The sequence below is a fragment of the Pleurodeles waltl genome, chromosome 7, assembly GCF_031143425.1.
Source record: "Pleurodeles waltl isolate 20211129_DDA chromosome 7, aPleWal1.hap1.20221129, whole genome shotgun sequence".
Lineage (NCBI taxonomy): Eukaryota > Metazoa > Chordata > Amphibia > Caudata > Salamandridae > Pleurodeles > Pleurodeles waltl.
Window position 1 is genome coordinate 128,198,116 of NC_090446.1, and position 27,311 is coordinate 128,225,426.

The following is a 27,311-nucleotide window of genomic DNA, read 5'->3' on the forward strand; positions in this document are numbered from 1 at the left end:
ACTGTCCGGGGAAATCCGGGACGTCTGGTAGCCCTAACCCCAGGTAAACATCCTTCTAATTTATTTCTCAAAAATATAAATCCCTGGAAGTTCCAGCGTGAAAGCTCTCTCTTCGTCATCACGCAGTCGCGCGCACCTCTAGCTGTGAGGTCCGCCAGTACGTAGTCCACGACAGTGCGTACTGACGTCACGGTTCTCGTTGTTCCTGCTGCCGCCCTTGCTCGCTCGTTGAGTGTCGCGCGCGTTCCCCGGCGGCTCGGTTTCTACGGACGGACGAAGAGCATCATGGGAGTGCAAGTGGACACTATCAGCCCCGGGGATGGTGAGAGAATAACCAGGGGAAGTCTGTCCAGGTACCCCTACGTTGATGCGCGCGCCCCTCCCACCATAAGGGGTTCCTCTCTGTACAGCCAATTCACCATGATACGGGTGTTCTGAGCCCCCCATCCGTTTACCGACTTGATTGCCCCGATCCTCACAAACCCAGCATTGTGGTGGTGCATAAGTTATCATTCGCCGTATGCTAGATACCCCTTCACTGCCTTGAGTCTCTTCCCCCGTCGTTGACGCCAGGCTCGGTTTCCTGATTGTGTTAACTCCCCTCCCCTTCGTTTTTAGTCTGTCCTATTTCGTCCTGTCCATCTGTTTACCTTAATCGCCCCCCACTGACTTCCAGCTCCATTAGCTTCTTCGTGAGCCCCGCCCAGCCGCTGTCCAGACTCTTTAACATCGTTTTATGTACGCTCCCAACCCCGGTTTGTAGCTTTTAGATACAGCTCAATCCGCCCTGACAGCATGATTTTTTTATTGTTATTAATAGGACGGACCTTTCCGAAGAAAGGACAGACCGCGACAGTGCATTACGAGGGTGAGTGCTGATTTCGAAGGGAATTTGGAGCGTGGGAGTAATTTTGATTGATGTAACAACGTGTTCGCGAAAAAACAATTTATCATTGTAAAACTGTCATTTTACGCACTTACTGAGTATCTAGTGACATTCGTTTGAAGACTAGTGCATGTGTCCTTTGGTAGACTCGGATCTGTTTGTCACAGCTCGATAATTTCAAGATATCCTTAATTTAACAGGTTCTTATTTTAAGCAAGAGATTCGTCAGTAATATAGCTGTCAGAACATAGAGTGTGAAATTAGATATAGGCTCTGAGTTTGAGAACCCACACCATACATTTGGTAACCAGTCGTACACGTTCACCATGAAAGCTAATTGTTTGCTAGTCAGACCGACATCTTTACCCGCATGGTTCTTATAAGCTTCTGTCTGTCATCGCCGGATCCGTTTGTCCTCATCGTACAGGTCTAAACTGCTTTTAACACATTAAAACAAACGATGAAATAGAATGTCAGTTGTTAAAACGTCACATCAGTTTATTTTCATTTTAAGAAACGTCTCAAAAGGTATATGTGCATGAAGTATTCCTGCACCAAATAAGTTTTTTTTTTCTCTATATATATATATATATATAACATGGCTACTGTGTTATTAATAAAACAAACAAGCAGTCTGCAGATTGGCTGCGGTGGCCTTGTGCCCTCGCGGTAATGGAATAAAAAAAAAATGCTTTCATTACTTCTGCTTCCTCTCAACCACCCTCCCACCTGAGATGCCGTAGCTTTCCGTTTTAAGTTATCCATGGGTTATGCTCTCCCACCCTGCGTTTGTCATTGCCTTTTCTTGTCGCAAATTCATATTATCCTCAGTTCGAGTCTCTAACTTACTGCTCCCTCCTTATGTTTTTCTTCGCTCTTGTAGCAACAGATAATCGCCCTGTGATCTTACCGTTTTTATCTTGATCTATAGGGTACTCCTACTCTCACTAGATAATACATTGGTATTTTGACATTCGTTTTTGACACACCCATTATGTCCAATATTTTATAACTTGTCTCTGTGAACCAATGTACTGTAGTTTTAATAATGTGCGTGATATAGGAAGACTGAAATGAGGAAAATAAATGTAAAAAGCATGGGATTTGAGGAGTGACAGCTGTGCTTTGTAAAATATTATCCATGAATGGCTCGGCTAGGAAACAAAACCATATGTGCCAAAGGTAAGTGATAGATTCTAAAGTTTTGTGTGTGTTGCTTTTACTATTCACACCAAACATTTGGTTTTGATTCCTGCACATGCAGGATATAGAAAGCTGGTTTTAGAACTACATGACTTGTATGCAGAATAACAGTGCAGCATGGCGACTGAGAATGTTATTATTTGGAAGAAGTTTGATGGCGATGAGAGGGGCACAGCTACTGGACTCGCTCACACAATAGCTCCGCCTTCCAAGCCAGTAACCAGAGAGAATATTAAGCATTTTCTGACTGTGAACCATCTCCGATCACAAACTGCTCACCAGATGCAAGCAAATGATCGTGGATACCGTTAAAATGATAAAAGATTGAGCTGGATAGGACACTCAATCAGAAGATAACATCACTCCATCACAAGAATAGAACTCCACTGGATCCCAGAACTTAAACAAAAGGGAGGCAAGCCAAGTACAACCTGGAGGCAGATAGTGGAAACAGAAATGAAGATTGTGAACCACAGCTGGGGCCCCGTACAGAAATCTGCCTAAGACAAAAGTGGAGGTTCTTCAGCGGTTTAGCAATTGGCGCCAAAAATCTTGCATGCAACCAACTTGCTACGGGCAGCTAAAATCTGGACTACACTTAGGTGGTAAACCCAAAGTATAACTATTTTCACCAGTGTCTCTTTTAAACACCACCTTCTGAATCTCTCCAATCCTCTTTCCTCCCCATACTCTCCTGGCACCCTGAACTTGTTGAGTCTCAAATGATCTTCTGTACTTTCCCGTCGTGGCTGATGGTTCCCCCACCGTATTGGGAACATCAGTGACTGCATGTGTTCTCCATTTTTTTTTTTTTGTGACCCAGTCCCTCTTCCCTGTAATTGAGTGTCCTCAGTTCACTTCTGGGTGGTGAATTTGCAGTGTTTGGAACAGGCATGGCAGCCTTAGCCCAGGATTGCTAAGCTATTATCTTTGGTCTCCAGACTGAAAAGAAACTACGACACCTGGGCCCTTTTAAATGCATCATAGCCCCCTGCCTGACAGGCACATTCATTAATTACAGCATTGGAGATGAAGCTTACAACAATGCTAAAGAGCATCTATAAAAACGACCAGGTTTTGGAGTTCTGTCTCCCAGTGGTTATACAATCTGCTGTTATTGGGATTAGTGTTAACTGCTCGAATACCAACTGCAGTCGTATTCTCAGAATTTGGTAGGTACTTCTGTTTTTTTTTATGTAGTGATTGTAAGTTATTGATGCATACAAGACCTATTGTTTCCAGTGTGCAAGATCCTGTATGCTACCCATAGACACATCCACAGTAGGGTTACAGAACGCAAGATCCTGTATGCTGCCCATAGACTAATCCACAATAGGGTTACAGGATACCTGTCTAATGGTTTGCAGCCATGCATACTGATTCTCTGCCTTGGTCTACCACTCACAACCTGCTGCACGCTCACTTTACAGAGTACAGGCAGATCACTACATTTCCAAAGGTCTACCCACTGGGACTACCTTAAGCTGTTGCTAGGACTCCCCAGACTTTGTGCAGTTTAGATGAGGTCCAAAATACCACTCACTCAGTGCCACTTTTGGGGTGAAAGCACAGCACCTCACTATTGAAATGTTGAGGAAACGATAAAACTTAAAAAATAACTCAATTTGTTATGTATATATTAAAAATACACAATTATCTTCAAGTAATGCGTGACTCAAGTCTGCATTTATACAATACAATTTTCAATATTATCTTCCTTATACAAACATAACCTTTATATTTAATCATGTATCTGTATAGTTATTACTTTACTCCTATTGTAGAAGAGAGGAAAAACACTTTCACTCTCGCCAATGCACTACTGTCTCACCCAATACTTCTCTCAATCTATCCTCTCAACTCTGACTCATCCCAAACCTCGTTCTACTACTATGATCTCCAAAATAACTCTTACCTCCTCTATCCTCCTGGCTCACTCCAAACCTCATTTTACCACTATGATCTCCCAAACTACCCTTCTAAATTCTCCCCTATGTATCTCTCCTTTGACTCATCCCATATCTCATTTTACTACTCTGATCTCCCTAATCCCTTTCTACAGACTCTTCCCTCCTCCACCTCTCCTTTTTACTCCTCCCAAACCTCATCTTATTACTGTGATCTCCAATCAACACTTTCTATATTCCCACATAAACTCTGGAAAACTCTACTGCAGGCAATATCGGCAGGGAACTCCAAAAAGTTTTGGGAGATAGTCAGGTGGGGATGCGAAGGTCCTTCGAAAAACCTAGAACTGAATATCAACCCTCAATTTTGGGTAAAGCATTTTACCGCCTTGTACCAGGAAGTGGCCAAGACGGCATCTGGGATGACCAATAACTCAAACATCCTCACTCAAGGGCTGGTAGGCAGAAATCAAAGATTAAGTAAAGTATTTCCATTTCAAAAGACTTACGCAGTACCTTCAAATCGGCTTGCTAGATTAGTAAACGAAACCCAGAATGTACTAGTCCCTAACGAATTCCCCAACACAAATTCCATGCAAGTAGCCCATGTTATTCCACGTGCAATGGAGTTAATATCGGAATTCAGTGAAAAAGAGATTAAACAAGTTATTCTCCTCCAAAAGCCGCATAAGGCTGCAGGCCCAGACGGTATCCCTTCAGACGCTTACCGTAACCAGCTAACGTTATGGTTACCTGCTCTAGCCCGTCTATTCAACAGTGTCTGGCACCACGAGGTAATCCCTTCCCCTTGGAAGGAATCAATAATCGTTCCAATTCACAAAAAAGGGCCTCGGGACATGGTGAGCAATTATAGACCTATTTCACTGCTTGATAGTGTTGGAAAGATTTTTGCCAAAATGATTCAGTCGCGTCTAGACCAATGGCTAGAGGATGGAGATTTAATATCAACACACCAAGCTGGTTTTAGGAGAGGCCAAAGTACAACAGATCAACTTTTTAAGCTAAACATGATCTGCGCTAAATACGCCACCCTTAAAGATTGTCCATTATATCTGGTCTTTGTGGATCTCCAAACTGCCTTTGACAGCGTAAACCGCCAAACACTATGGCAGTTATTGACGGAAATGGGCATACAGGGAAAAATGTTAAGGCTGTTAATTCTATTGCATACAGGAAATACTGCCAGGGTCAGATATACTACGAGAAATGATTATACAGCAGAAATTCCAATCGAGCGAGGCGTAAAACAAGGCTGCGTTTTGGCCCCAACCTTATTTAATTGTTATATAAATGAAGTAAGTCAAGTCCTGAAGGAACTAAATCTGGATGCGCCAAAACTAGCCAATGAAAGTATACCTATCCTGCTCTTTGCTGATGACGCTGTACTACTGGCAAGAACGGAGATAGCAATGCATCGACTACTTAGGGGTTTTGAATCATTTTGTACCTCAAGGAGCATGGTAATCAATGAGGGGAAAACAAAGTTTATGATTCTTAACCAAAAACAGACGATGCAATCGACCTTTAGGGCAAACAATAAGCCTTTGGCCCGAGTGGCTACTTACGATTACCTGGGCTGCAGACTAGACGAAAAACAGACATGGAAACCACAAATTTATAAAAGTAGCATTTCCTTGGCCCAACAAGCTGGAGCAGTACTCAGATTCGCAAAAGCTACAGGCAACCATTCCGTGAGTTCCGCACTGCTCCCATACAAAACAAAAGCAAGAGCCGCAGCACTTTATAGCGCAGAGATCTGGGGATTCAGAAAGACTCCATCAATACAAGTAACCGAGAACAAATTTTTACGCCGATTACTTTGTCTAGGCAACGCCACACCAATGAATGCAATAAGAATTGATCTACAGATGAGAGAGGTTGAGGACTACATTGCTCTGGCTCCAGTAAGATACTGGATCCGTATTTGGTCAAAAGAGGCTCTCAAACCATATAGAGACGTACTTAAGGACATCATGAAGCTACAAAGCCATCGGAAATTGCCCTGGTTCAAACATATCTCAACTATCCTGGCTGCTATCGGCCAGGAAGACCTCTGGCTCCATCCAGAAAAAATCGGAAGGCCTAGTCTAGCTGTCATAAAAAAGGCATATTGGGAGCAAAAGACTGAGACTATGTGCGAGTCATTTAGCCCTTTATTTAAGCGGTGTATTTTGTTTAACCAAGAGCTTAAACTAGCAATATTCATAGACAGTATTTATCCGGAGGAAAAAAGGGCTCTCTACTTTAAATTCCGTATGGGCACACTACCTGTGACGGCGGTGGCCAACAGATGGCAACCCGCTCCTCTGGGTAGATTAGAATGTTGTCCATGTCTTCATGGTGGCCCGGAAACACTTTCCCACTTCCTTCTATTATGTCACTTTACGCTTAAAATCCGCAAATTGTACCTACGTCCACTTTTCAGATCCCACGGAGTTAGGAAGTGCAAGGAGGCGGAAGCGCTATGTATGCGATCAGACGAGAAATACATCGTGACAAAGGTCTCAACTTATATCTTGGAAGCATGGAAGTTACGTTCATCAATGCACCCATAGTTTGCATAAGCATAACAGCCTATGTTATCCCGTAGCTATCTAGCTTGGGAAATTGGTGCAGGGTGGTGTAAAACTGTGTTAGGCCTCGGGCTTCTATTAAATGGTTGGCAGGTACTGTAAGGTCCCAAATGATTTGTCCCAAAACAAGATATTTAAATATTAAATTTATAATGTTTTTCTAGAATAAGTTAAGTTTTTATGTAAATCATGACTATATATTAGGTTTTACGATAATGTATGGCAAATCGGATACATCTCGGCACATGTTAAATCAAAAACTCAAGCACAGTTTCCCTTTTTACTGAGATGTTTTATTTAATGTGATTTTTATCGAGTGTGATGGATTGATATTTATTGTGTGATTATTGTTAAGGCCGGATAGGCTAACAACAATTAAATAAATGGTAAATGGATTCTTTTGTCTTCTATCCCTCCATGTTCCTATTCAATCCAACTAACACACTTGCATGTCCCCCACTCAAATTAACTCCTATTACCCTATACCAATCATTTTGGGTTCTGGAGAAGTATGCTACGTGCTGAAAAGCTCTTCGCCTTGTCAGGGGTAGTAAGGTGTATATAAACAGTTTTACAGTGGACATCATATTCTTACTGTATTGAAAGTCCCTTCATCATGATTTGATAGATTTGTCTGTTTCACTTCCCTGCTCCCGATTCAACGGATTTCCTCCTTATTCGTACGTTTTGTCCTGCAAAGGATAAATTCAGACTTGCGGCGTTTAGATCAAGTCCTGTATTCTGTGTGTGCCCTCCGACTTTGCCTGTTTTCAGCCCCCGGGAGGTACTGTTTAATCTTTCTCTCTCCATGCTCCCCCTACAGCCCCCCCTTTGCCCCTCCCACGTCCTCTGGACCCCTTTTTTTTCCCCCTTCTTTTTAGCACCTGTTTTGCAGTGGCTAGCTGCTATCTTAAAATTATGTAACTTTTCCACGTTGGCCGTGCATGCACAGTGAGCACTTCGAATGGGCAATTTCAAAGCCAGTACACTTCACGGGCTGAGACTATTTGGCTTTGTGAAAGCCTGTTTTTTTTTTTTTTTCTGTATATTTTGACATTCGCCTTCTCTGCCAGCAGGTCCTGAAAAACTCCTTACCTGAACTCCTGGGCTGCTTTTGAATCAGTCTCAACTGTGGGTTGCCTTGTCGGGAGTTCAGTGCATGGCGACCCTGGTCTTCCGTTTTGGTGCTTTGCGGAATCAGTGTAAAGATTTCATGGAGATGTGTTGGATTCATTTCTGAGCTACATGTGCTCTCCAAATAAGGGGCTTGGTCCGTTCTGGAGTGCATGTACCAATCCATGTAGGTATTTGTGCAAGAGATGGTAGAACTATGTACTACACCTTTAGGTAAAAAAAAAGAGGGGGGGTGTTGCAGACCTCCACTGCGTGTGCATCTATTAAATCTTATTTGTTTTAAAGGTTGTGGTTATAGTAAAAATATCCTTGTGCAAGGATGCGCCTCAGTAGTCCCTTTCCTTTCATGAATATTGTACGTGGAAGTTTAAAGGTGGAAGAGAGGGAAAAAATGTTCCCAGTCTGTCAACCATGATAGCCGCACGCTGCTCCAGGTTTGAACAAAAACTGAGTTGTGTGGCCCACAAAAGAGGTGGCAAGTGTATCCACGCAATGTGAAAAGGTTGGACACGACACAGATGTGACCACCCTGGAGCCAGGCATTAATTTGCCAGATGGTACTAATTGGGGCTGAAAGAGCATCATATTAAAAGAGCCGAGGGCAAAGAGAAATCTGTATATGAACACGAGAAGCTCAGTGAATTGTTTTCAGTGGCGTTGGCTTGCTTATTGTCCAAAATCAGGTGCTCCAGCGCCTGACAAGGGGCCTGTAAGCTCTTTAAAAGTGTTACAAGACAATACGATGAACCCTTCCACTCAGCTGCTGCTAAAAAGTTTTCTTTTTTTTTTTAATTCAGGGTTCGCAGTTTTAATTTCTTGTTCACTTTCCTAAAAGTTGCTATGTCAGCAGAGACCGTCTGTTCATTGGTGTGGTCCATACGAAACGCTCAACCATGGAATAGGAAGGGACTGCTTTCAGAGGGATAGGCAAGGATGTCGTGCCATGGATTGCCAAATTTAGAGGCATAACAAGGGAATTTTGCAGCAGACGGTGGCATTTTAGGCATATACTTTACTTCGTGTCCCAAAAATTTGAAACTTTTTCAGTATCAAGTATTGTGCTTCCTTAACATTCATTTTAGGTTGCAGGTTTTGACAGATGCCACTTTTTAATAAGTTTAAATACTTTATTAATGGGTTTTACTTTTCGGTCTTTAGTTCTTTGTGGTTTTCTCAGGTGCAGTAGAAGTGACCAGAATACCTTGCTGCTGGTTTTAGTGAAGGAACACCAGGACCTGAATTGATTGCTCTACAAAACTCAATATCTGCATGATACATTATTAATTAATCATATAGATGCTGTTGATCCTCCATGCATGAGCCAGACTTGTCATGGCAGTCCTTGTACACAGTTGCCATCTGTGAAGTCCAGCCGAATGCATAGCCATCCAGTAGCAGAAGAGGTTGGTATTAACCTCTTAGCTGCTGGGCCACTCCCCCCCCCCCCCCCCCCCCCCCCCCAGTGCCAGTGCTGATCCCTTTTTTGGCTATTTGGGGTAGTTCGCGCTTAGGCCTTCATAACTTTTTGTCCACATAAGCTATCCACGCCAAATTTGCGTCTTTTTTTCCAACATCCTAGGGATTCTAATGGTACCCAGAGTTTGTGGTTTCCCCTGGAGGAGACCAAGAAATTAGCCAAAATACAGTGAAAATTTCGTTTTTTCCAAAAAAAATGGGGGAAAAAGGCTGCTGAAGAAGGCTTGTGTTTTTTTCCCTGAAAATGCCACCAACAAAGGGTTTCTGGTGCTGAAATCACCACCTCCCCACCTTTCAGGAACGGGCAGACTTGAATCAGAAAACCACATTTTTCAACACAAATTTGGCATTTTACTGGGGCATACCCCATTTTTACTGTTTTTGGTGCTTCTTTCTTCCAGTTAGTGACAGGAATGGGTGTGAAACCAATGCTGGATCCCGGAAAGCTAAACATTTCTGAAAACTAGACAAAATTCTGAATTCAGCAAGGGGTCATTTGTGTAGATCCTACAGAAAATAACAGCTGAAATAAAAAAAAAAATTGAAATTGAGCTGAAAACAGCCATTTTTCTTTGTTTTACTCTTTAACTTTTTCCTGCGATGTCAGGTTTTTGAAAGCAATATACCGTTATGTCTGCTGGACTCTTTTGGTTGCGGGGATATAAAGGGCTTGTAGGTTCATCAAGAACCCTAGGTACCCAGAGCCAATAAATGAGCTGCACCCTGCAGTTGGTTTTCATTCTATACTGGGTATACAGCAATTAATTTGCTGAAATATGAAGAGTGAAAAATAGGTATCAAGAAAACCTTTGCATTTCCAAAATGGGCTCAAGATAAGGTTTTGAGGAGCAGTGGTTATTTGCACATCTCTGAATCCCGGGGTGCCCATACTAGCATGTGAATTGCAGGGCATTTCTCAAATAGACGTCTTTTTTACACACTCTCTTATATTTGGAAGGAAAAATGTAGAGAAAGATAAGTGGCAATAATACTTGTTTTGCTATTCTATGTTCCCCCAAGTCTCCCGATAAAAATGCTACCTCACTTGTGTGGGTAGGCCTAGCGCCCGCGACAGGAAATGCCCCAAAACACAACGTGGACACATCCCATTTTTTGACAGAAAACAGAGCTGTTTTTTGCAAGGTGCCTACCTGTGGATTTTGGCCTCTAGCTCAGCCGGCACATAGGGAAACCTACCAAACCTGTGCATTTTTTAAAACTAGAGACCTAGGGGAATCCAAGATGGGGTGACTTGTGGGGCTCTGACCAGGTTCTGTTACCCAGAATCCTTTGCAAACCTCAAAATATGGCTAACAAAACATATTTTCCTCACATTTCGGTGACAGTAAGTTCTGGAATCTGAGAGGAGCCACATATTTCCTTCCACCCAGCGTTCCCCCAAGTCTCCAGATAAAAATGATACCTCACTTGTGTGGGTAGGCCTAGTGCCCGCGACAGGAAATGCCCCAAAACACAACGTGGACACATCCCATGTTTTGACAGGAAACCGAGCTGTTTTTTGCAAAGTGCCTACCTGTAGATTTTGGCCTCTAGCTCAGCCGGCACATAGGGAAACCTACCAAACCTGTGCATTTTTGAAAACTAGAGACCATGGGGAATCCAAGATGGGGTGACTTGTGTGGGCTCTGACCAGGTTCTGTTATCCAGAATCCTTTGCAAACCTCAAAACGTGGCTAAAAAAACACGTTTTCCTCACATTTCAGTGACAGAAAGTTCTGGAATCTGAGAGGAGCCACAAATTTCCCTCCACCCAGCCTTCCCCCAAGTCTCCCGATAAAAATGATACCTCACTTGTGCGGGTAGGCCTAGCGCCCGCGACAGGAAATGCCCCAAAACACAACGTGGACACAACACATTTTTTCATAGAAAACAGTGCCTACCTGTGGATTTTGGCCTCTAGCTCAGCCGGCACCTGGGAAAACCTACCAAACCAGCGCATTTTTTAAAACTAGAAACCCAGGGGAATCCAAGATGGGGTGACTTGTGGGGCTCTGACCAGGTTCTGTTACCCAGAATCCTTTGCAAACCTCAAAATATGGCTAACAAAACATATTTTCCTCACATTTCGGTGACAGTTCTGGAATCTGAGAGGAGCCACAAATTTCCTTCCACCCAGCGTTCCCCCAAGTCTCCAGATAAAAACGATACCTCACTTGTGTGGGTAGGCCTAGTGCCCGCAATAGGAAATGCCCCAAAACACAACGTGGACACATCCCATGTTTTGACAGGAAACCGAGCTGTTTTTTGCAAAGTGCCTACCTGTAGATTTTGGCCTCTAGCTCAGCCGGCACATAGGGAAACCTACCAAACCTGTGCATTTTTGAAAACTAGAGACCATGCGGAATCCAAGATGGGGTGACTTGTGTGGGCTCTGACCAGGTTCTGTTATCCAGAATCCTTTGCAAACCTCAAAACGTGGCTAAAAAACACTTTTTCCTCTCATTTCGGTGACAAAGTTCTGGTATCTGAGAGGAGCCGCAAATTTCCTTCCACCCAGCATTCCCCCAAGTCTCCAGATAAAAACGGTACCTCACTTGTGTGGGTAGGCCTGGTGCCCGCGTCAGGAATAGATCACACAAGGGTCAATGTTGGTCCTTACATGAGGCAGCTGTTGACCCTGGGGTGATCCATTCCTGACGCAGGCACTAGGTGTAGGCACTCAAGTGGGGTAGTGTTTTTATCAGGACAGGTGAGGAATCACTAGGTGGTAGGAATTTTGTGGATCCCAGCATATTCCTGTAATTTGTGTGACAGAAATGCGAGAAAAATAGTTTTTATTAAACATTTCAGCTTTGCAGGGTATTCTGGGTAAGAAAACTTTGGGGAATCCACACAAGTCACACCTCTGTGGACTCCCCGAATGTCTAGTTTCCAGAAATGTTTGGGTTTAGTGTGTTTCTCTATATGGCCGCCGAACCCAGGACCAAAAACACAGGTGCCTGCCTTACAAAACCAGTTTGTTTTGCCATAGATCATTTTGATGTCTCCACAATACGATTTGGGTGGTGGAATTTGGGGCTGAACTAAATTGGGGAGCTCCCAAGAGATATATATCTCTATATCTCTCTCTCTCTCTCTCTTTCTCTTTCTCTTTCTCTTTCTCTTTCTCTCTCTTTCTCTTTCTCTTTCTCTTTCTCTTTCTCTTTCTCTTTCTCTTTCTCTTTCTCTTTCTCTTTCTCTTTCTCTTTCTCTTTCTCTTTCTCTTTCTCTTTCTCTTTCTCTTTCTCTTTCTCTTTCTCTTTCTCTTTCTCTTTCTCTTTCTCTTTCTCTTTCTCTTTCTCTTTCTCTTTCTCTTTCTCTCTCTCTTTCTCTCTCTCTTTCTCTCTCTCTTTCTCTCTCTCTTTCTCTCTCTCTTTTCTCTCTCTCTTTTTCTCTCTCTTTTTCTCTCTCTCTTTCTCTCTCTCTTTCTCTCTCTCTTTCTCTCTCTCTCTTTCTCTCTCTCTTTCTCTCTCTTTCTCTCTCTCTTTCTCTCTCTCTTCTCTCTCTCTTTCTCTCTCTCTTTCTCTCTCTCTCTCTCTTTCTCTCTCTCTTTCTCTCTCTCTTTCCTCTCTCTCTTCTCTCTTCTCTCTTTTCTCTCTTTTTCTCTCTTTTTCTCTCTTTTTCTCGTTCTTTTCTCTCTTTTTCTCCTCTTTTTCTCTCTTTTTCTCTCTTTTTCTCTCTTTCTCTCTTTTTCTCTCTTTCTCTCTTTTTTTCATTTTTTTTTTTTCTCTTCCCCCCCCCCCCCCCCGCCGCATTCACCTCCTCTCTGGATTGGGCTAACCCAGTTGCACAAACTGCTTGCGAAGGGACAGCAGGACTGTCCTCATCACCTCCCTCATAATGTACTGGAAGAGGAGTTACCGAATGGGACTCCTCTGACTGAAAAATCACTCCCAGAGTCTGCGCCATTGTCCTATCCCTCAGATGCTGTCTCAGTATCTGATGTCTCAGTCTCTGATCCTATGTCAGAGCTGTCCTCTATAACCCGAGTGCCGGCAGCAGTCCTCCATCAAGATGCCATCTCTGCTATTGGCTAAACTGTTGCTCTAAAACACTAGCCTACGTAGACAGTCACAAAATCGATGGTGTGTGTGAGATACGTGCAACAGTAGAGGCCACCTTACCTGCGCTTCTTCCCTCAATCAGCACGTTCTTTCAAGACACTCAAAAAACACCTTGTCACATACCATTCGTCACAGTCTTTAGCACCTCCTGCGCCCAGTCCAACAATCATTATTGGTGCTCCCACTCCCTCCTCCTCGGATTCCCTCATTACCACCCAGCAAAAGTGCCCTTCATCTCTCCAGAGCCGCCCTCCACCCCGCACAAACATTTCATTTGTATTATAGCGCAGGTAATGGCTGACTTTACTAATGTACTCAGCTATTTGCATAAAATACAGATTTGCTCTTTGCAGTAGGCATATAAACCTTCTGCGCTTCTTTATGGCACTAAAACTGCCACTAGACAAGTATGACCCTTTTGTAGCAGAAACAGTCACAATACTTACTTGACTTTTTTATTGCTGCCTAAAAGCTACAGTTGAAAAGCGTCAGTTGAAGTATGTGCATTGCTTTGAAGACGCAGGCTGCAAGACAACTGGCGGCAAAAAAAAAATATATATATATATATAATCACTCTTATATGTGGGTCTGGTTTTCCTGGGGGGCGATCGCAGCCCCCAGGGAAACCACACACATATTGACAAAAGTGATATATATATCTATATCTATATATATCTATATCTATATCTATATATATCTATATCTATATATATATATATTTATCTATCTATATCTATATATATCTACATAGATATATATCTACATAGATATATATCTACATAGATATATATCTACATAGATATATATCTACATAGATATATATATATTTTTAGTTGTATGGTTTCCTTGGGGGCCAAAATGGCCCCCAGGGAAACCCTACAACAACTAAAAAAATATTGCCCCCACAGGGGGTCGCCCTGCGATCGGGGGCCAGGAAACACTTTCAGGAAGACCTCGTAAGAAAGGGGAGACTCTTCCCTTTCTTACGAGGCCTTCCCGAATGTGGGGAAAGCCGCTTTCCCCAACGGAGCAGGAAGCGACCGCAAGGCTGCTTCCTGCTCTGATGGGGAAATCAACTTTGTTACGCTGACGTCACAAAGGGGCGGGGGGGGGAGACATGGAAGCTTCCGTGTCTCCCTGGGACACAAATTTTTTTTAAAAAAAATCCTCGTGTGTGACGCACCCAAGGATTTATTAACCCCCTCCCTGGTGTCGGCCACTGGTCGTGACCCGCACCAGGGAGGTAGTGCGGGCGTCTGCCAGTGGCCGACGCCCGCATTGAAGGGGTTAGCCTAGTTGCAAATGTCTGGACCTTGGGCACCGGACTAATGGTGAAACTGCATAGGCGCTATTTGGAGACTGGATGCTGAGTCCTGGGCAGGGCTGGGGTTTCCATGAACCTGGATTGCAGTTTAATGCATACATGTGTATTTTACCTGGTGTGCTGAAAGTCCTTGCACCATTCCTGCATGCTGGGTTGACTAAGAATTAATTCATTTCTAAAGTTAAAGATAATTCTAAACCTTCATAACCGCCAGTGTCTCTCAGCACCTATTAAATAAGGGTTAGAAAAGCCAGTAGGTCATGCCTTCAAAACACATTGGCTTTGTCAGTGGATTTTAGCCATGTTGTGCTAAATACAGGGAGGGATAGGAAGCTAGGGGAATGCAGAGGTAGACAGATGTAATTTTGTAGGTGTGCGCACCACACGTGCTCCTACAAAATGATGCAGCTGTCTTCATTTACTATTGCCAGCTCGAGTTGGTCCGGCACTTAAAAAGTAAAAAATGGACCAAAGCATATCTTTGAAAAGCGGGGCGGAGGAGGTGGGGGGAGCAAACCACTGTGAGCCTATGTAGGGGAGCATTGTAGGGGGTGTGAAAGGGGAGAAGCATTGGGCAAGAAATCAACACAGGACAGTAGAGAGAGCACTACATAGGGATTGAGAAGAACATTGGTGATAGAGCAGCGAGAGTGCAGGTGGAGAGAAGTGCATGATGGAGGAAGCTAGAAAATATGTGGCAGTTTCGTGGAGTGCTTAACCAAAAGTAAATTGTAGTGCTTGAGAAGCTAGTAGTGGAAGCATAGAAGCCAGCCAATCAAGAGATTGTAGAGAGGCTGTGTTCCCTGGAGGGACAAACAGAAGCTTGACAAGCTGGGAGACATGCAAGAAGCAGGCAAAGAATGACAGGAAGTCAAGCGGGTGCCTGTATTTGTTCATGATAAGACCACAACAGGTCTTTTGTCACAACACAGCTGGACTTTTTTGTAGGCCTGACCTAAACATGATATTACAGTTTACTTTGTACTGTTTTTAACCCCTTTTCAGTGCCTTCCGGCTTCCCTTGGTGAAATCAAATCCAACACACACATAACACCTGGCAGTGGCAGAGAGCTGCTGCAAACTAAGAATTCCCAGTACTGCATGTGTTATGTGTTATTAGAGGCTTACTCCAGGCCTTGAAAAATCATAAATGTTATTAGACGTGTGGATAGAGTAGCTTGAATAATCTACTCGACCTAACTGTAATGTACTTTCAAATTGTGTGATCCTAGGCAAATATTGTATTTTACAGTCTCCTTGTTCTTCATTCTAACATATGAATGCACATTCAGATTTGTGAGTTCAGCATTTCTGCTGCAAAAACAAAAATCCTCTTGTTTGATTAATACACAAAACGTTTGCTCCATGTATAATAAATCTAGCGACCTCTGACCTACCTTTGGCCAGGAGCTCGCTCCCCCACGATCGCAGCACCACCTTGCTGCCTCCGTGTCCCTGACCCTTCGCCCACGCTGCTGTTCGCGTGTTCGAGGTCCTCCTCCACCCGCAGGCACCCTCCTGCGCCTCATCCCTGGTGTCTAGTGGGCTCCAGGTAAGTTTCGCTAGACTTTTGCTTTGCCTATTTTCTGTTTTTCGTGCTCTGTTTTTTGCACCGTGTCCCCCTGTTCCGCTCCGCTCGTTGTGCTTGTATTTTGCCCCTTGTACTGATTAGTGCCATTTCCTCTGGGTTTTTTTTGCCCCGTACTTTGCCGCTTGTGGATCTGTGCCTCATTCCTCCGTTTCTGTCCCACTCTCTGTGCCTGTACTCTGCCCCTTGTCCTTTTGTGCCGTTTTCCTCTGTTTCTCTGTGCGTGTACTTTGCCCCTTGTTTATTGTGCCATTTCCTCTGTTTTTCCGCTCTCTGTGCCCGTATCTTGCCCCTTGTGCGCTCCCCCGCTCCGGCTCCCTCTGAGCCGCTCACTGCTCCCCTGCCGCTGCGTCCCTGCGGCCTCGCGCCCCCATTCGCCTCTCCCTCCCGCCTCCCCACTGCTCCTCCCTGCCTCCTCCCTTCTTATCAGCGGCCGCTGCACGTCCGCAAAGCTGGCGCGCCAGTGGCAAGCCCGTTTGCGCCTGGACCACGCCCAGCGCCACGCACCCCTGGTCCTCGGGACCACTGAATCCCCAGACACCGCTATACGACCAGTGACCTCAACTCCCTCAACACTGACTGCTTCCAATCCGCCTCAAGGACCACCTTTGGTCCCTTCTCCTGCCTCACCTGCAAATTCACCTGCGACAAAACAACGAAACCCCCCAGAGCCGGAACCAACCACCTCCACTGCATACTCCTCAACACCTGCTCCGCTCGCAAGCACGCCATTGCACTCTGGGACCTGCTCGACACCACCGCCCCAGATATAGCCTTCCTGACCGAAACCTGGTGGAACGACTCCTTGGCACCCGACATCGCCATAGCCATCCCGGACGGCTACAAGATCACCCGAAGAGACCGCACCAACAGCATCGGAGGAGGAATAGCCATCGCCCACAAATCCACCCTCAAAGTCTCCACCTACACGGACAACACCCTCAAGATCGCCGAGCACCTACACTTCCAGGTCCACACCGACCCCAACACCACCCTCAGAGGAACGCTCATATACAGACCACCGGGCCCACAAGCACCCTTCAACGACACCATCACCGAACTCGCCAGCATCCACGCACTCCCCTCCACGGACTACATCTTCCTCGGAGACCTCAACTACCACCTAGAGAACAACAATGACCTCAACTCCACCACGCCGACAACCTCGCCAACCTAGGACTCCGACAACTCGTCACCACACCCACCCACATCGCAGGACACTCGCTTGACCCCATCTTCACCACAAGCGCCCACGTCACCTTCAACCACACCACCGAACTCTACTGGACCGACCACCACCGCGTCCACTTCATCTTCAAGAAACAAACCAAGCACCACCGCTCCCAACAACCACCTCGCCGCTGCTGGAGCAAAATCACCAAAGAGCAACTAACCAACACCCTCAACCAGGACCCAGACACCACCGCCCTCAACCTCAAACTGTGGATCACCAACTGCACCAACTCCCTAGCACCTCTCAGGAACCCACCCAACAACCAAGCCCGCAAAAAAAAAACACCTGGTTCACCGACTAGCTCCAAACGCGACTGCCGGAAATTAAAAAAGAAATGGCTCCACGAGCGCACCCCCGACAACCACACAGCCCTCAAGGACATCTCCTGCAGACACCACCAACTCATCAGAACAACCAAGAGATCCTCCTTCAAAGACCGCCTGGATAACAACGCACACGACAGCAAAGAGCTCTTCAACATCGTAAAAGAACTCTCCAATCCCAGCACCAACCTCGACATCCCACCATCCCAAGAACTCTGCGACTCCCTGTCCACCTACTTCCTCCAGAAAATCACCGACATCCACAACAGCTTTTCTACCACAACCACGTCAGACCCCATCCCTGCAAGCCCCACCCACACAAACCTCCTGACCTCATGGACAAACGTCAACGACACAGAGACACTCAAGATCATGAACTCCATCCACTCAGGATCACCGTCTGACCAATGCCGTGTACAACAAAGCCGACGCAACCATCGCCCCCCAACTACGGAAGGTCATCAATATCTCCTTTGAAACCGCAATTTTCCCGGAAAGTTGGAAGCATGCCGAAATCCACGCCCTCCTGAAGAAGCCCAAAGCTTACACCCTCGATCTCAAGAACTTCCGTCCCATCTCCCTGCTCCCCTTCCCGGCAAAGGTAATAGAAAAAATCACCAACACGCAACTGACTCGCCACCTCGAAGACAACAACATCCTGGACCCCTCCCAGTCAGGGTTCAGACAGATCCACAGCACCGAGACCGCCCTTCTAGCCGCCACAGACTACATCAGACGCCAGCTGGACAACAGAGAAACATCAGCCCTCATCCTCCTGGACCTCTCTGCCGCATTCGACACAGTCTGCCACCGCACCCTGATAGCATTCGACACAGTCTGCCACCGCACCCTGATAGCCTGCCTCTTCAAAGCCGGAATACAAGACAAAGTCCTCGACTGGATTGCTTCCTTCCTCCACAGCCGAACCCAAAGTGTACGCCTCTCACCTTTCCGATCCACAGCCACCGACATCATCTGTGGCGTACCCCAGGGTTCCTCCCTCAGCCCTACACTGTTCAATATCTACATGGCCCCCCTCGCACAAACGGCACGCCAATACGACCTCCACATCATCTACGCCGATGACACACAGCTCATCCTCTCCCTCACCAAAGACCCGCACACTGCCAAAACCAACCTCCACGAGGGCATGAAGGCCATCGCTGAATGGATGAGGAACAGCCGGCTGAACTCGGACAAGACGGAGGTCCTCCTCCTCGGACCCACCCCCTCAGCCTGGGACAACTCATGGTGGCCAACCACACTGGGAACCCCTCCAACTCCCACCAACCATGCACGTAATCTAGGATTCATCCTCAACTCCTCCCTCTCCATGGCCAAACAGGTCAACGCAGCCTCCTCCTCCTGCTACAACACCCTCCGCATGCTCCACAAGTGGATCCCGACCGAAACAAGAAGAACCGTGACACAAGCCCTCATCAGCAGCAAGCTAGACTACGGCAACGCACTCTACACAGGCATCCCTGCCAAACACCTACGACGCCTCCAGCGCATCCAAAATGCCTCCGCCCGACTGATCCTCAACGTACCCCGCCACAACCACATCTCCCACCATCTGAGAGACATCCACTGGCTCCCTGTAGACAAGAAAATCACTTTTAAACTACTCACCCACGCACACAAGGCCCTCCACAACACCGGACCTGCCTACCTTAACAGCAGACTCAACTTCTACACCCCCGCCAGCTCCGCTCCACGAACCTCGCCCTGGCCACCGTTCCCCGCATCAAGCGAAAGGTGGCAGATCCTTCTCCTACCTTGCCGCCAAGACCTGGAACTCCCTCCCTACCAACCTACGCCAGACCAGCAAGACCTCCTCGCATTCAGAAGACTCCTCAAAACCTGGCTTTTCGATCAGTAAACTGCACCCCCCCTCCCCTCCTTTTTTTTTTTTTTTTCCCCCAGCGCCTTGAAACCCTCCCGGGTACGTAGTGTGCTTTATATATTTTATGATTGATTGATCTAGCACACATATAGGGGTACACATGATCCATGCATGAGTTGCCTTTTAGTAAACTGATGCCTTTGCCATCAAGGCAGTAGTGTTTCAGTTTATATTTAAACACTCACTTTTAATGAATATATTACTAAAGCATGATGTGGTAGCGCACTGTTCCAAGAAATGTCCAAAAACCTTTCCACTAACTTCAAGCTTTACTGATAAAACTATATAGTGTATTAACAATAATCTGTGAACATTTGGTTTCAGAAAACATTTATCGTTTGCACATCACCAAGTAAAGTGTTGGCATCCAAAATGCCTCCGCCCGCACCATAGCAGAAGTTGATGAGTGATAATAGGCGGCACTAAGAAAGCTTCAAACATGGACATCAGACTGGCTGGTGCAGGTGTTCCTCCTGGAGCAAGTTCTTAAGGAGGCAAAGTTCTGAAAAGAGGGAATATTTTTAATGTGAAATGGTGGTGTTCCACATATTCTGGGAGCATTGCCAGAGAAGGATCTGCGAAGTGGCGACTGCTCCCCTGAAACGTGGAGTGTCGTCTGTACAGTGATGGGTGCAGGAGGCTGCAGTGAAGAGTGCCACAAGGTCAAACAATCCTGACCCCAACACGCGAATCTCTTCATAGGCATAGAAGTTAGTAGTAACTGTCCATATCAAACACTAGGTGAAATAGATGATGATAGTTGGGGACACAATGAATTTATTAAAACTGAAAAGCTGCTATTATGGAATAAGCTGAGCTTACTAAAAGTCTTGTGTTTGGAAACTTAAACTTTTATACATAAGTTTTCAAGGTCCTGCAATTCATGCCTTTGTTCAAAAATGACTTGGATCCACAGTACAATACTGACTTTTTATGGGACGTTTTAAAATATTTAACTGTGCACCCAGTGTGTCTATCTCTGCCCTACACCACTTCTCCCTGGCTTAAGACAGCCTACCAAACTTGTTCAAATATCAAACCGCTTTCCTTGTAGCACACGGCATGAGTTGGTTAGAAACTTCATCCTATATAGTCGTCTGTTAGCTCTTGATAGAACATCACCTTGTTTCTTCATACTCTTTGATTGCAGTATTAACTTTGAACTCTGTCGGTACCTCATTCTTCCCATAGCTTTCTCAACACTATTCAAACTCTTAAACCTGTGGATAAATCTTTGTCCCTTACTTAATCAAAATCTTCAGCCCTCTCCATATGGAACAATCCAAAACCATCATCCAAGTTCTCAGCCGATACAGGCCCTGTTTGGGACCTCGAAGGGTATCAACGTGGTATCTGATTGAGAACGGTTGCCCTCTTTCCTTTGCTGTACTACAGGTGAAATACTCCCTATCCCATATGTACTTTTATTTTTATTTTTTATAAAGGTCAAAGCAAACCTCTCTAAACTAGGTACATTGCCTCTGTCAAGCCTTTCTCTTATTCAGCTATTGAGTAGAGGGCGGTCACATAGTGTCAAAAGTTTACAAATCCCTGTGCAGTGCTTTGGTATCATCCTGTTCAGCCCTTAAAAAACGATGGTCTAAATACTTTCAGGAGTCAAATTTCCCGTTATCCCGGACGCCAATTGGCCATTTATCTCCCTAATAATTAATTCCTTCTCTATCTCAGCCATGTTTTTATATGGCACATTTTCTACATTGGACACCGTCTAGAATGTTTAAACTGAACCTACTTGAATCTGATCTTTGCTGGTCCTGTACTCATCATATATTATTAGCATGTAAGTACCTATTGGGCTGAGGTTTTCCCCCATCTATTCTCATGTTGGGCCAATATGTTCTTGGGCTCTTTGGGTTTATCTGATAACGATATGGCCTTACTAGACCTTCTCTTGACTTCGGCAATCAGTTATTTTTTTAGAAGGGATAGCATTGCACAATGTCTCCTTCCACACCTGTTGGCCATGGGTCTCATACCATAGAAGTATACATAAGTTTGTCACTCTTTCCTAGGACAACTGTTCCCTCAAAGTCGCTCTGGCTCACTTGACACCCTTATTGCCATTGTATAAAGGCCCCATTATCACTACCTTAATCTGCTTTGCATTACTGTCCATAGAAAATATTTCAACGAGAACACTTACCACTTCCCTCCCCTCATTTTCTCTTTTCCGCTATCTTTAGTCTCCTCCTTTTTTTTTTCTTTTTTTTTTTCTCTATTTTATTGCAGATCTCACCCTCGATGGCTACAAGTCTTTGATCAGTTACCCCCTTTATGCCTCTTTTTTAATTTTTACCATTACTCATCGTTTTCATGATGCCTGTGTATTGTTTTTCATTGCTGATTGTATTTCCCTTGTTCTAGGCCTCATGGCCCCATTTGGTTAATTCATTCCATATACATCTGACCGAATACTTCTGTCATTACTTAGTATGTTGCATATTTATACTAGACGATGCCTTTGATACATGTATGTTATTTACCTCTTACTTGTTTCTGTGTTTTCTAACAACTAATAAAATATTTGGAGGGGCGGGGGTTAAGAACAGAAGGCTTTGGGATGGAAGCACCAACCCACAGCAGCATTTTTCTAGTATTGCATTTGTGTGCAACATAGTGAATGTTTGGGCCTGAGGTGGTGCAGGAGCACCTTTCCGTGCTCGCATCGGCAAGCCTGGACAGGCAGGCAACCTGCAGCATGTATGTTGAGGTTATGCAAGTGAGCCATTATTGTTGTGCCTTCCCATAAAAACCTCTGGGAAGTCAATGGTGGGAATGAGATGGATCACTGAACTATGACCCCACTTCCCTTGCTTGCCTAAGCCTGGCAGGGCTAGAATGGGATAGCCATCCTTCATCATTCTCAGTTTCCGGCACTCAACTCGCCCAGGTGGCCTGATAACTAACATTTGGTGCTAAATCAGTGGATTTGCAAACTACTTGAGCCTTAATTGAGTAACCGATTATTTATTGGCTCTGGAGTATTGTTCTTTCACAGCTCCTTGTAAGCTTATTTTAGTCAAAGTGCTCGATTCGACCCCCCCCCCCTGCCTTTTGAAATCTTCAAAAAGTGCGATGAAGGGTTTTGGCGTCCCTCTTTTTAGAATGTTATAATTGGTCTGACAAAAGCAAAGCAATGGGATTGGGAGCATACTGCCAAACACACACAAGGTGGGAGGAACCTGAGCCAGTGTTGTCGAGATAGATGGCTAGAATGTAGGACAGAGATCCAGGTGTGAGATCTAAATGTGGGACAATTAGAAGCAGTACTTCAGAGTGTGAGAAAAGGAAAATCTGGAGTGGAACCACTACATCACAGCAAGTGACTATCTTGTCTGACTGGTCCAGCCATTGTTGGGATACCTTGAAGTTGTATCCAGTAATCTATAGGCTGACCAGAGAAATAGGATGGAATTTGTTTAGACCGTGTTGTCCAGCACATAATTCTGGAAGGGCATTCACCCCTATCTGCTAGATACTGCCAACAACTCTGGGGCAGCTTTTGTTTTGAGCAGTTACCAATTTTGGCCCCACTTTGGCTGACCCTCTTGTCTTTTGAGTTTTTGAGAGCTGGTTCGGTGGCAAGTTTGGAAGCAGGATTTGAAATGAAGGGACTAGCGTGGCTTCCAGGTGTACAACTGTGTGTACTGCAATTGAAAACTTAAGAGTTCACGTCGGACAAGCCTGAAGAGGCATTCGGTAAAGGATTTGTCATAGGGTAGCGTTGAAGGTTGTGGTCAGAGCATAGTCGACGGAGGACCACAGTGTCCCAGTTGAGATTTACCGTGCATCTGGTGCATATGCTGTAGGTTAGGATACAGACTAGGGTTTGTTTTGCCCAACAAGTGCTCATTGTCTGCAGCTGGTGCTGCCTGCAGCTTTCACAAAGGATTCCGCTTTTTTGTTGGTTGGTCTGTCAGCAGCGTGCATTACGTGATTTAAGCAACCTTCTTGAGCTTGAATTCGAATGCCTTATTTTTCACAGGTCGCCTTGAAGATGGAAAGAAGTTTGATTCATCCAGGGACAGAAACAAAGCATTCACGTTCAAGGTCGGCGCCCAGGAGGTAATTCGTGGCTGGGATGAAGGAGTTGCTCAGGTGAGTGATGTGAATGAAAAAGGCTGAGGCAAACCAGAGTAGAGAGAAAAGTGTGTACTTACGGCAATAATTGACATGTCTGTTAATGCAGTAGAAGGAACGTTGAAATAATCTGCTTTTAAATGAAGCAGTGATGTCTGAGGTCAGGTGTAGGGCTCTCATTGTGCTTATTGAAGAAACTATTATAGAGACTGAGGGAGGTTGAATTATTTTGGTGAGATAGGTATAATACCACAGCTTGAAGGAACTGGTGGAGGCCTCAATGTTGAGGTCCTCTGGGACTGCATGGAGAGATTCTTGCAGTCAAGAGCTAATAGGTTGTCAGGTGATAGGGTTTGAAAGACTTGATTACTGAGGTATGTGACAAAGAAGACTCAGTAGGAAGATTGAGGGGCAACAGTTGGGTGCGTGAGGTTAGGATAACATGATGGAAAATTGTGTAGGTGAAACCCTTGACTGTCGGTAGGCAAACTATTTGTATTTAGCTGGCATCTTAGATGACTCCACAGAAAGTGGTATAGGATATGTGAGGTATTGGTCGTGTGTGTAGTCATAACCAGCAAGGTCATGGCAGTCTGCTGGGAAGGGTATAAATAATTAGATTAAATAAGATTGATAGAGTGTCTGGCACTTTAGAAACCTAGTCAGATGGGTTTGTAAGTTCCTACAATAGGTATGGTTTGTGTAGAGTTCTTAGAAGTTGCTACAAAGGATTTCAGGGTATGTAAGATTTGATGTAACTAGTAAGGAACACGTTTTGGTAGGAATAAAAAGGGAATATGTTTATGTTGGTTATAGGCCGGCTGACCTCAACCAATCTTTCTTTTTCCAAAGTCTGTGCTTAAGTTCACTAGGATTCTGACAACTGAAAACAAAGGCATATGTAGGTGGAATATCAAAGAGCACACTTGTTTTAAGGCAGGCGTACCTTTTAAGGGCAAATCTTCACATTCTTATTACAAAGATGGATAAGGTCAGTGTGTTACTCCTTTCCAGGAGCAAATTTAAGCCCTCATTTTGATACTGGTGGTAAAAACTGCCTGTGGCAGCGGCTGCCAAAAGATCATCGCCACGGCTACCAGCCGTCTGCCGTATTATGACCACAGCCGGATTTCTGCCAGAAGAATGGCGGAAATCCGGCTATGGCCATGCCGGCGGATGTCAGTAAGGTGGCGCTGCTGCCACCAGTAGCGCCACGCCAGGAGACTGCCGCCAGCTGTATTATGACTCATAATACGGCCTGGCGGTGTTCTGTTGATGGCAGCAGCGCCCCATCCTGTCTCCTGCCGGAGTACCCCTGAACACAGGTAAGTCTGGTCTCTGACAGGGGTGGGGGGTGTCGATTGGGTGGGGGGGGGTACATGTGAATGTGTATGCGGGTGTGTGTTGTGTTGAATGTGTGTGTATGTATGAAAGTGTGTGGATGTATGCATATGGGAATGGGTGTGTGTATGCATGTGTGTGTGTAAAGGGGCGGTGAATGGGGGGGGGGGGGACTCCTATCCGTGACAGGGAAGGAATTCCCTGTCACTGATATTACCTACTGCCATGTTTTTCGTGGCGTTAAGAAAGCCACGAAAACCATGGCGGTAGGCGGGGTCATAATCCCGCAGGCAGAACAGTGACGGCTGCCGGGCTGGAGACGGATCTCTCCAGTCCGGCAGCTGTTACCGCCGTGGCAGTCAGAGTGGTACATTGGCGGGTTGCCTTCAGCCAACCCGCCAATGTCATAGTATGGCGATATGTACCGCCAGCCTGTTGACAGTACTTGCCGCCATATTATCGCAGACTGCCAGGGTCGTAATGACCCCCCATAGTGTTTAAAATTGCATAAGCCCATTGTTGTCCTGTGTACGTACATTGAACTAGGTAAAGAGTACAGTATTTAGTTGAGGGGCAGTGATAATGAGGTTAAAGGATGCAGGATCGCTCATCTCCTATAAATAGTTGACGTTGGAATTTTTTTTTCCCCTTCTTCACTACAGATGAGTGTAGGTCAGAGGGCTAGATTGACATGCACTCCAGACTATGCTTATGGGAGTACTGGACATCCAGGTATCATTCCTCCTAATGCCACACTAATTTTCGATGTGGAACTCCTTGCGCTTGATTAAAAGCAGTCTTCACTCCTTCTCGCTCACATTGAGGTAAGTATAGAGAGATGTGTGGTGCTTGGGGTTTATCCTGGGTGGGTAGGGATTGGGGGGGGGAGACTGGCAGGTATGAATGATCATTCTCTTGGGATAGCTTTGTATTCCATTGGAGAATAAGAAATACAGGCAATGCAGTAAGAGATTCATTTGCAGCCTTTCCACTGGGGACTTGCCCATTATCCAAACTTTCAGTGGGTTAACTTAAGTCCTCCTTATTTTGGAACTCCTGTGGTTTTTTTTTGGTTTTTTTTTCTTTTTTTTTTTGTTTTTTCATTGGTGCATGACAATTTTTGTCCCAGATGTTAAAAATGGGTACTGAGTAGTGGCTCGTTATCTGCCTGGTGTGGTCTCATCACTTGTCGTTTGTCAGTGTACCTGTACCCTCTGATCAATTTGGTAGTACTGTAACTAGTCTGATCTAGGCAGTGTAATGGAACTGGTGAAGCTTTAATGATTTCACAGAATCATCATTTTATTTTCCACAGGTGTTCCCGAATGAAGCGGCCTAGAGAGAAGCTGTGAATATCATAAATCCAGAGCGCACATAAAGTTCTTGCTTTTCCTGGAGACCAACAGCAGTCACTCAACCTCTCCCCCACAGCTGGATGTTTTACTCACATGGCTGCGCTTCCTACTGCTCCCACTCATGGTCTTTATTTTAAACTACACACCTCAAGCCTCATTTGATCATGCTAAGTGTCCCTTGTTTTTCATCCTTCATTGGAATATTGATCATCTGTGATCAGCAGATGATCAGAATGGAGAGTCGAAGTAAGATAGGAGTAGCCTTTCCAGGAGTGACATTGTAGTTAGTAGTTGATTATGAGTATTTGCCGTTCTTTAAACTTGTCTTTTTTTTAAATGGAGCTGTCATGCTACTGTCTTGCCTGAGCAGAGAGTGAGGGTCCTGCCTTAGGATTCTATGGGGAATGGCTTTCTGCAGTGAGGTCCTGTGATTTGAGAGCTAGGATCTAATCCACCAGGTCCTACATTGCGTATAGTAGCCGATGTTGTGTGGACTCTGGGGGACTAAGACCAGTCTCCATTTCACAACTTATTCTCGAAATTGTCTTCTGTGCTTTTGAGCAGATCTTTTTAAAATTATTAGCCATACAATCTGCAGGAACTACCTAAAGCCCCACAAACTGGTTTTGAATGTTGGCTTGCACTGGTGCTGTTGGGGAAAAAAAAAAAAGAGAATTGTTTGTTTTGGCATTTTAGAATGAGTTTTGGCATAAGAGAACTGATGCTGGATCATCACAGCTTCCATAATGTTGTCCAACTCCTCCAGGCTTCCTCTCATCACCTGGTTTGGTGGAGACACCACTAGTCCTACAACCTTCTTCTCCGTATCAAAGTCTCACCTTAATGATTGCAATAAACGCTCAAAGCTTTTCTCA

The 27,311-nt window shown here is 45.1% G+C and overlaps 1 protein-coding gene across 1 annotated transcript; it reads left to right on the forward strand.

The window, feature by feature from the left end:
* The first annotated feature begins 170 nt into the window (after window positions 1–170).
* FKBP1A (FKBP prolyl isomerase 1A) lies at window positions 171–27,311 on the forward strand. Its single transcript, XM_069243299.1, has 5 exons — window positions 171–322; window positions 821–868; window positions 23,646–23,758; window positions 25,744–25,905; window positions 26,397–27,311. The coding sequence occupies exons 1-4, from the start codon at window positions 286–288 to the stop codon at window positions 25,870–25,872; spliced, it is 327 nt and encodes a 108-aa protein (XP_069099400.1). The 5' UTR covers window positions 171–285; the 3' UTR covers window positions 25,873–25,905; window positions 26,397–27,311.

Bases quoted from the DNA above. Each gene is read 5' to 3' on its own strand.
- FKBP1A (XM_069243299.1), top strand. From the start codon at position 286: ATGGGAGTGCAAGTGGACACTATCAGCCCCGGGGATG. The intron at 323-820 runs GTGAGAGAATAA...TGTTATTAATAG, and splicing joins CACTATCAGCCCCGGGGATG to GACGGACCTTTCCGAAGAAA. The intron at 869-23,645 runs GTGAGTGCTGAT...TATTTTTCACAG, and splicing joins CGCGACAGTGCATTACGAGG to GTCGCCTTGAAGATGGAAAG.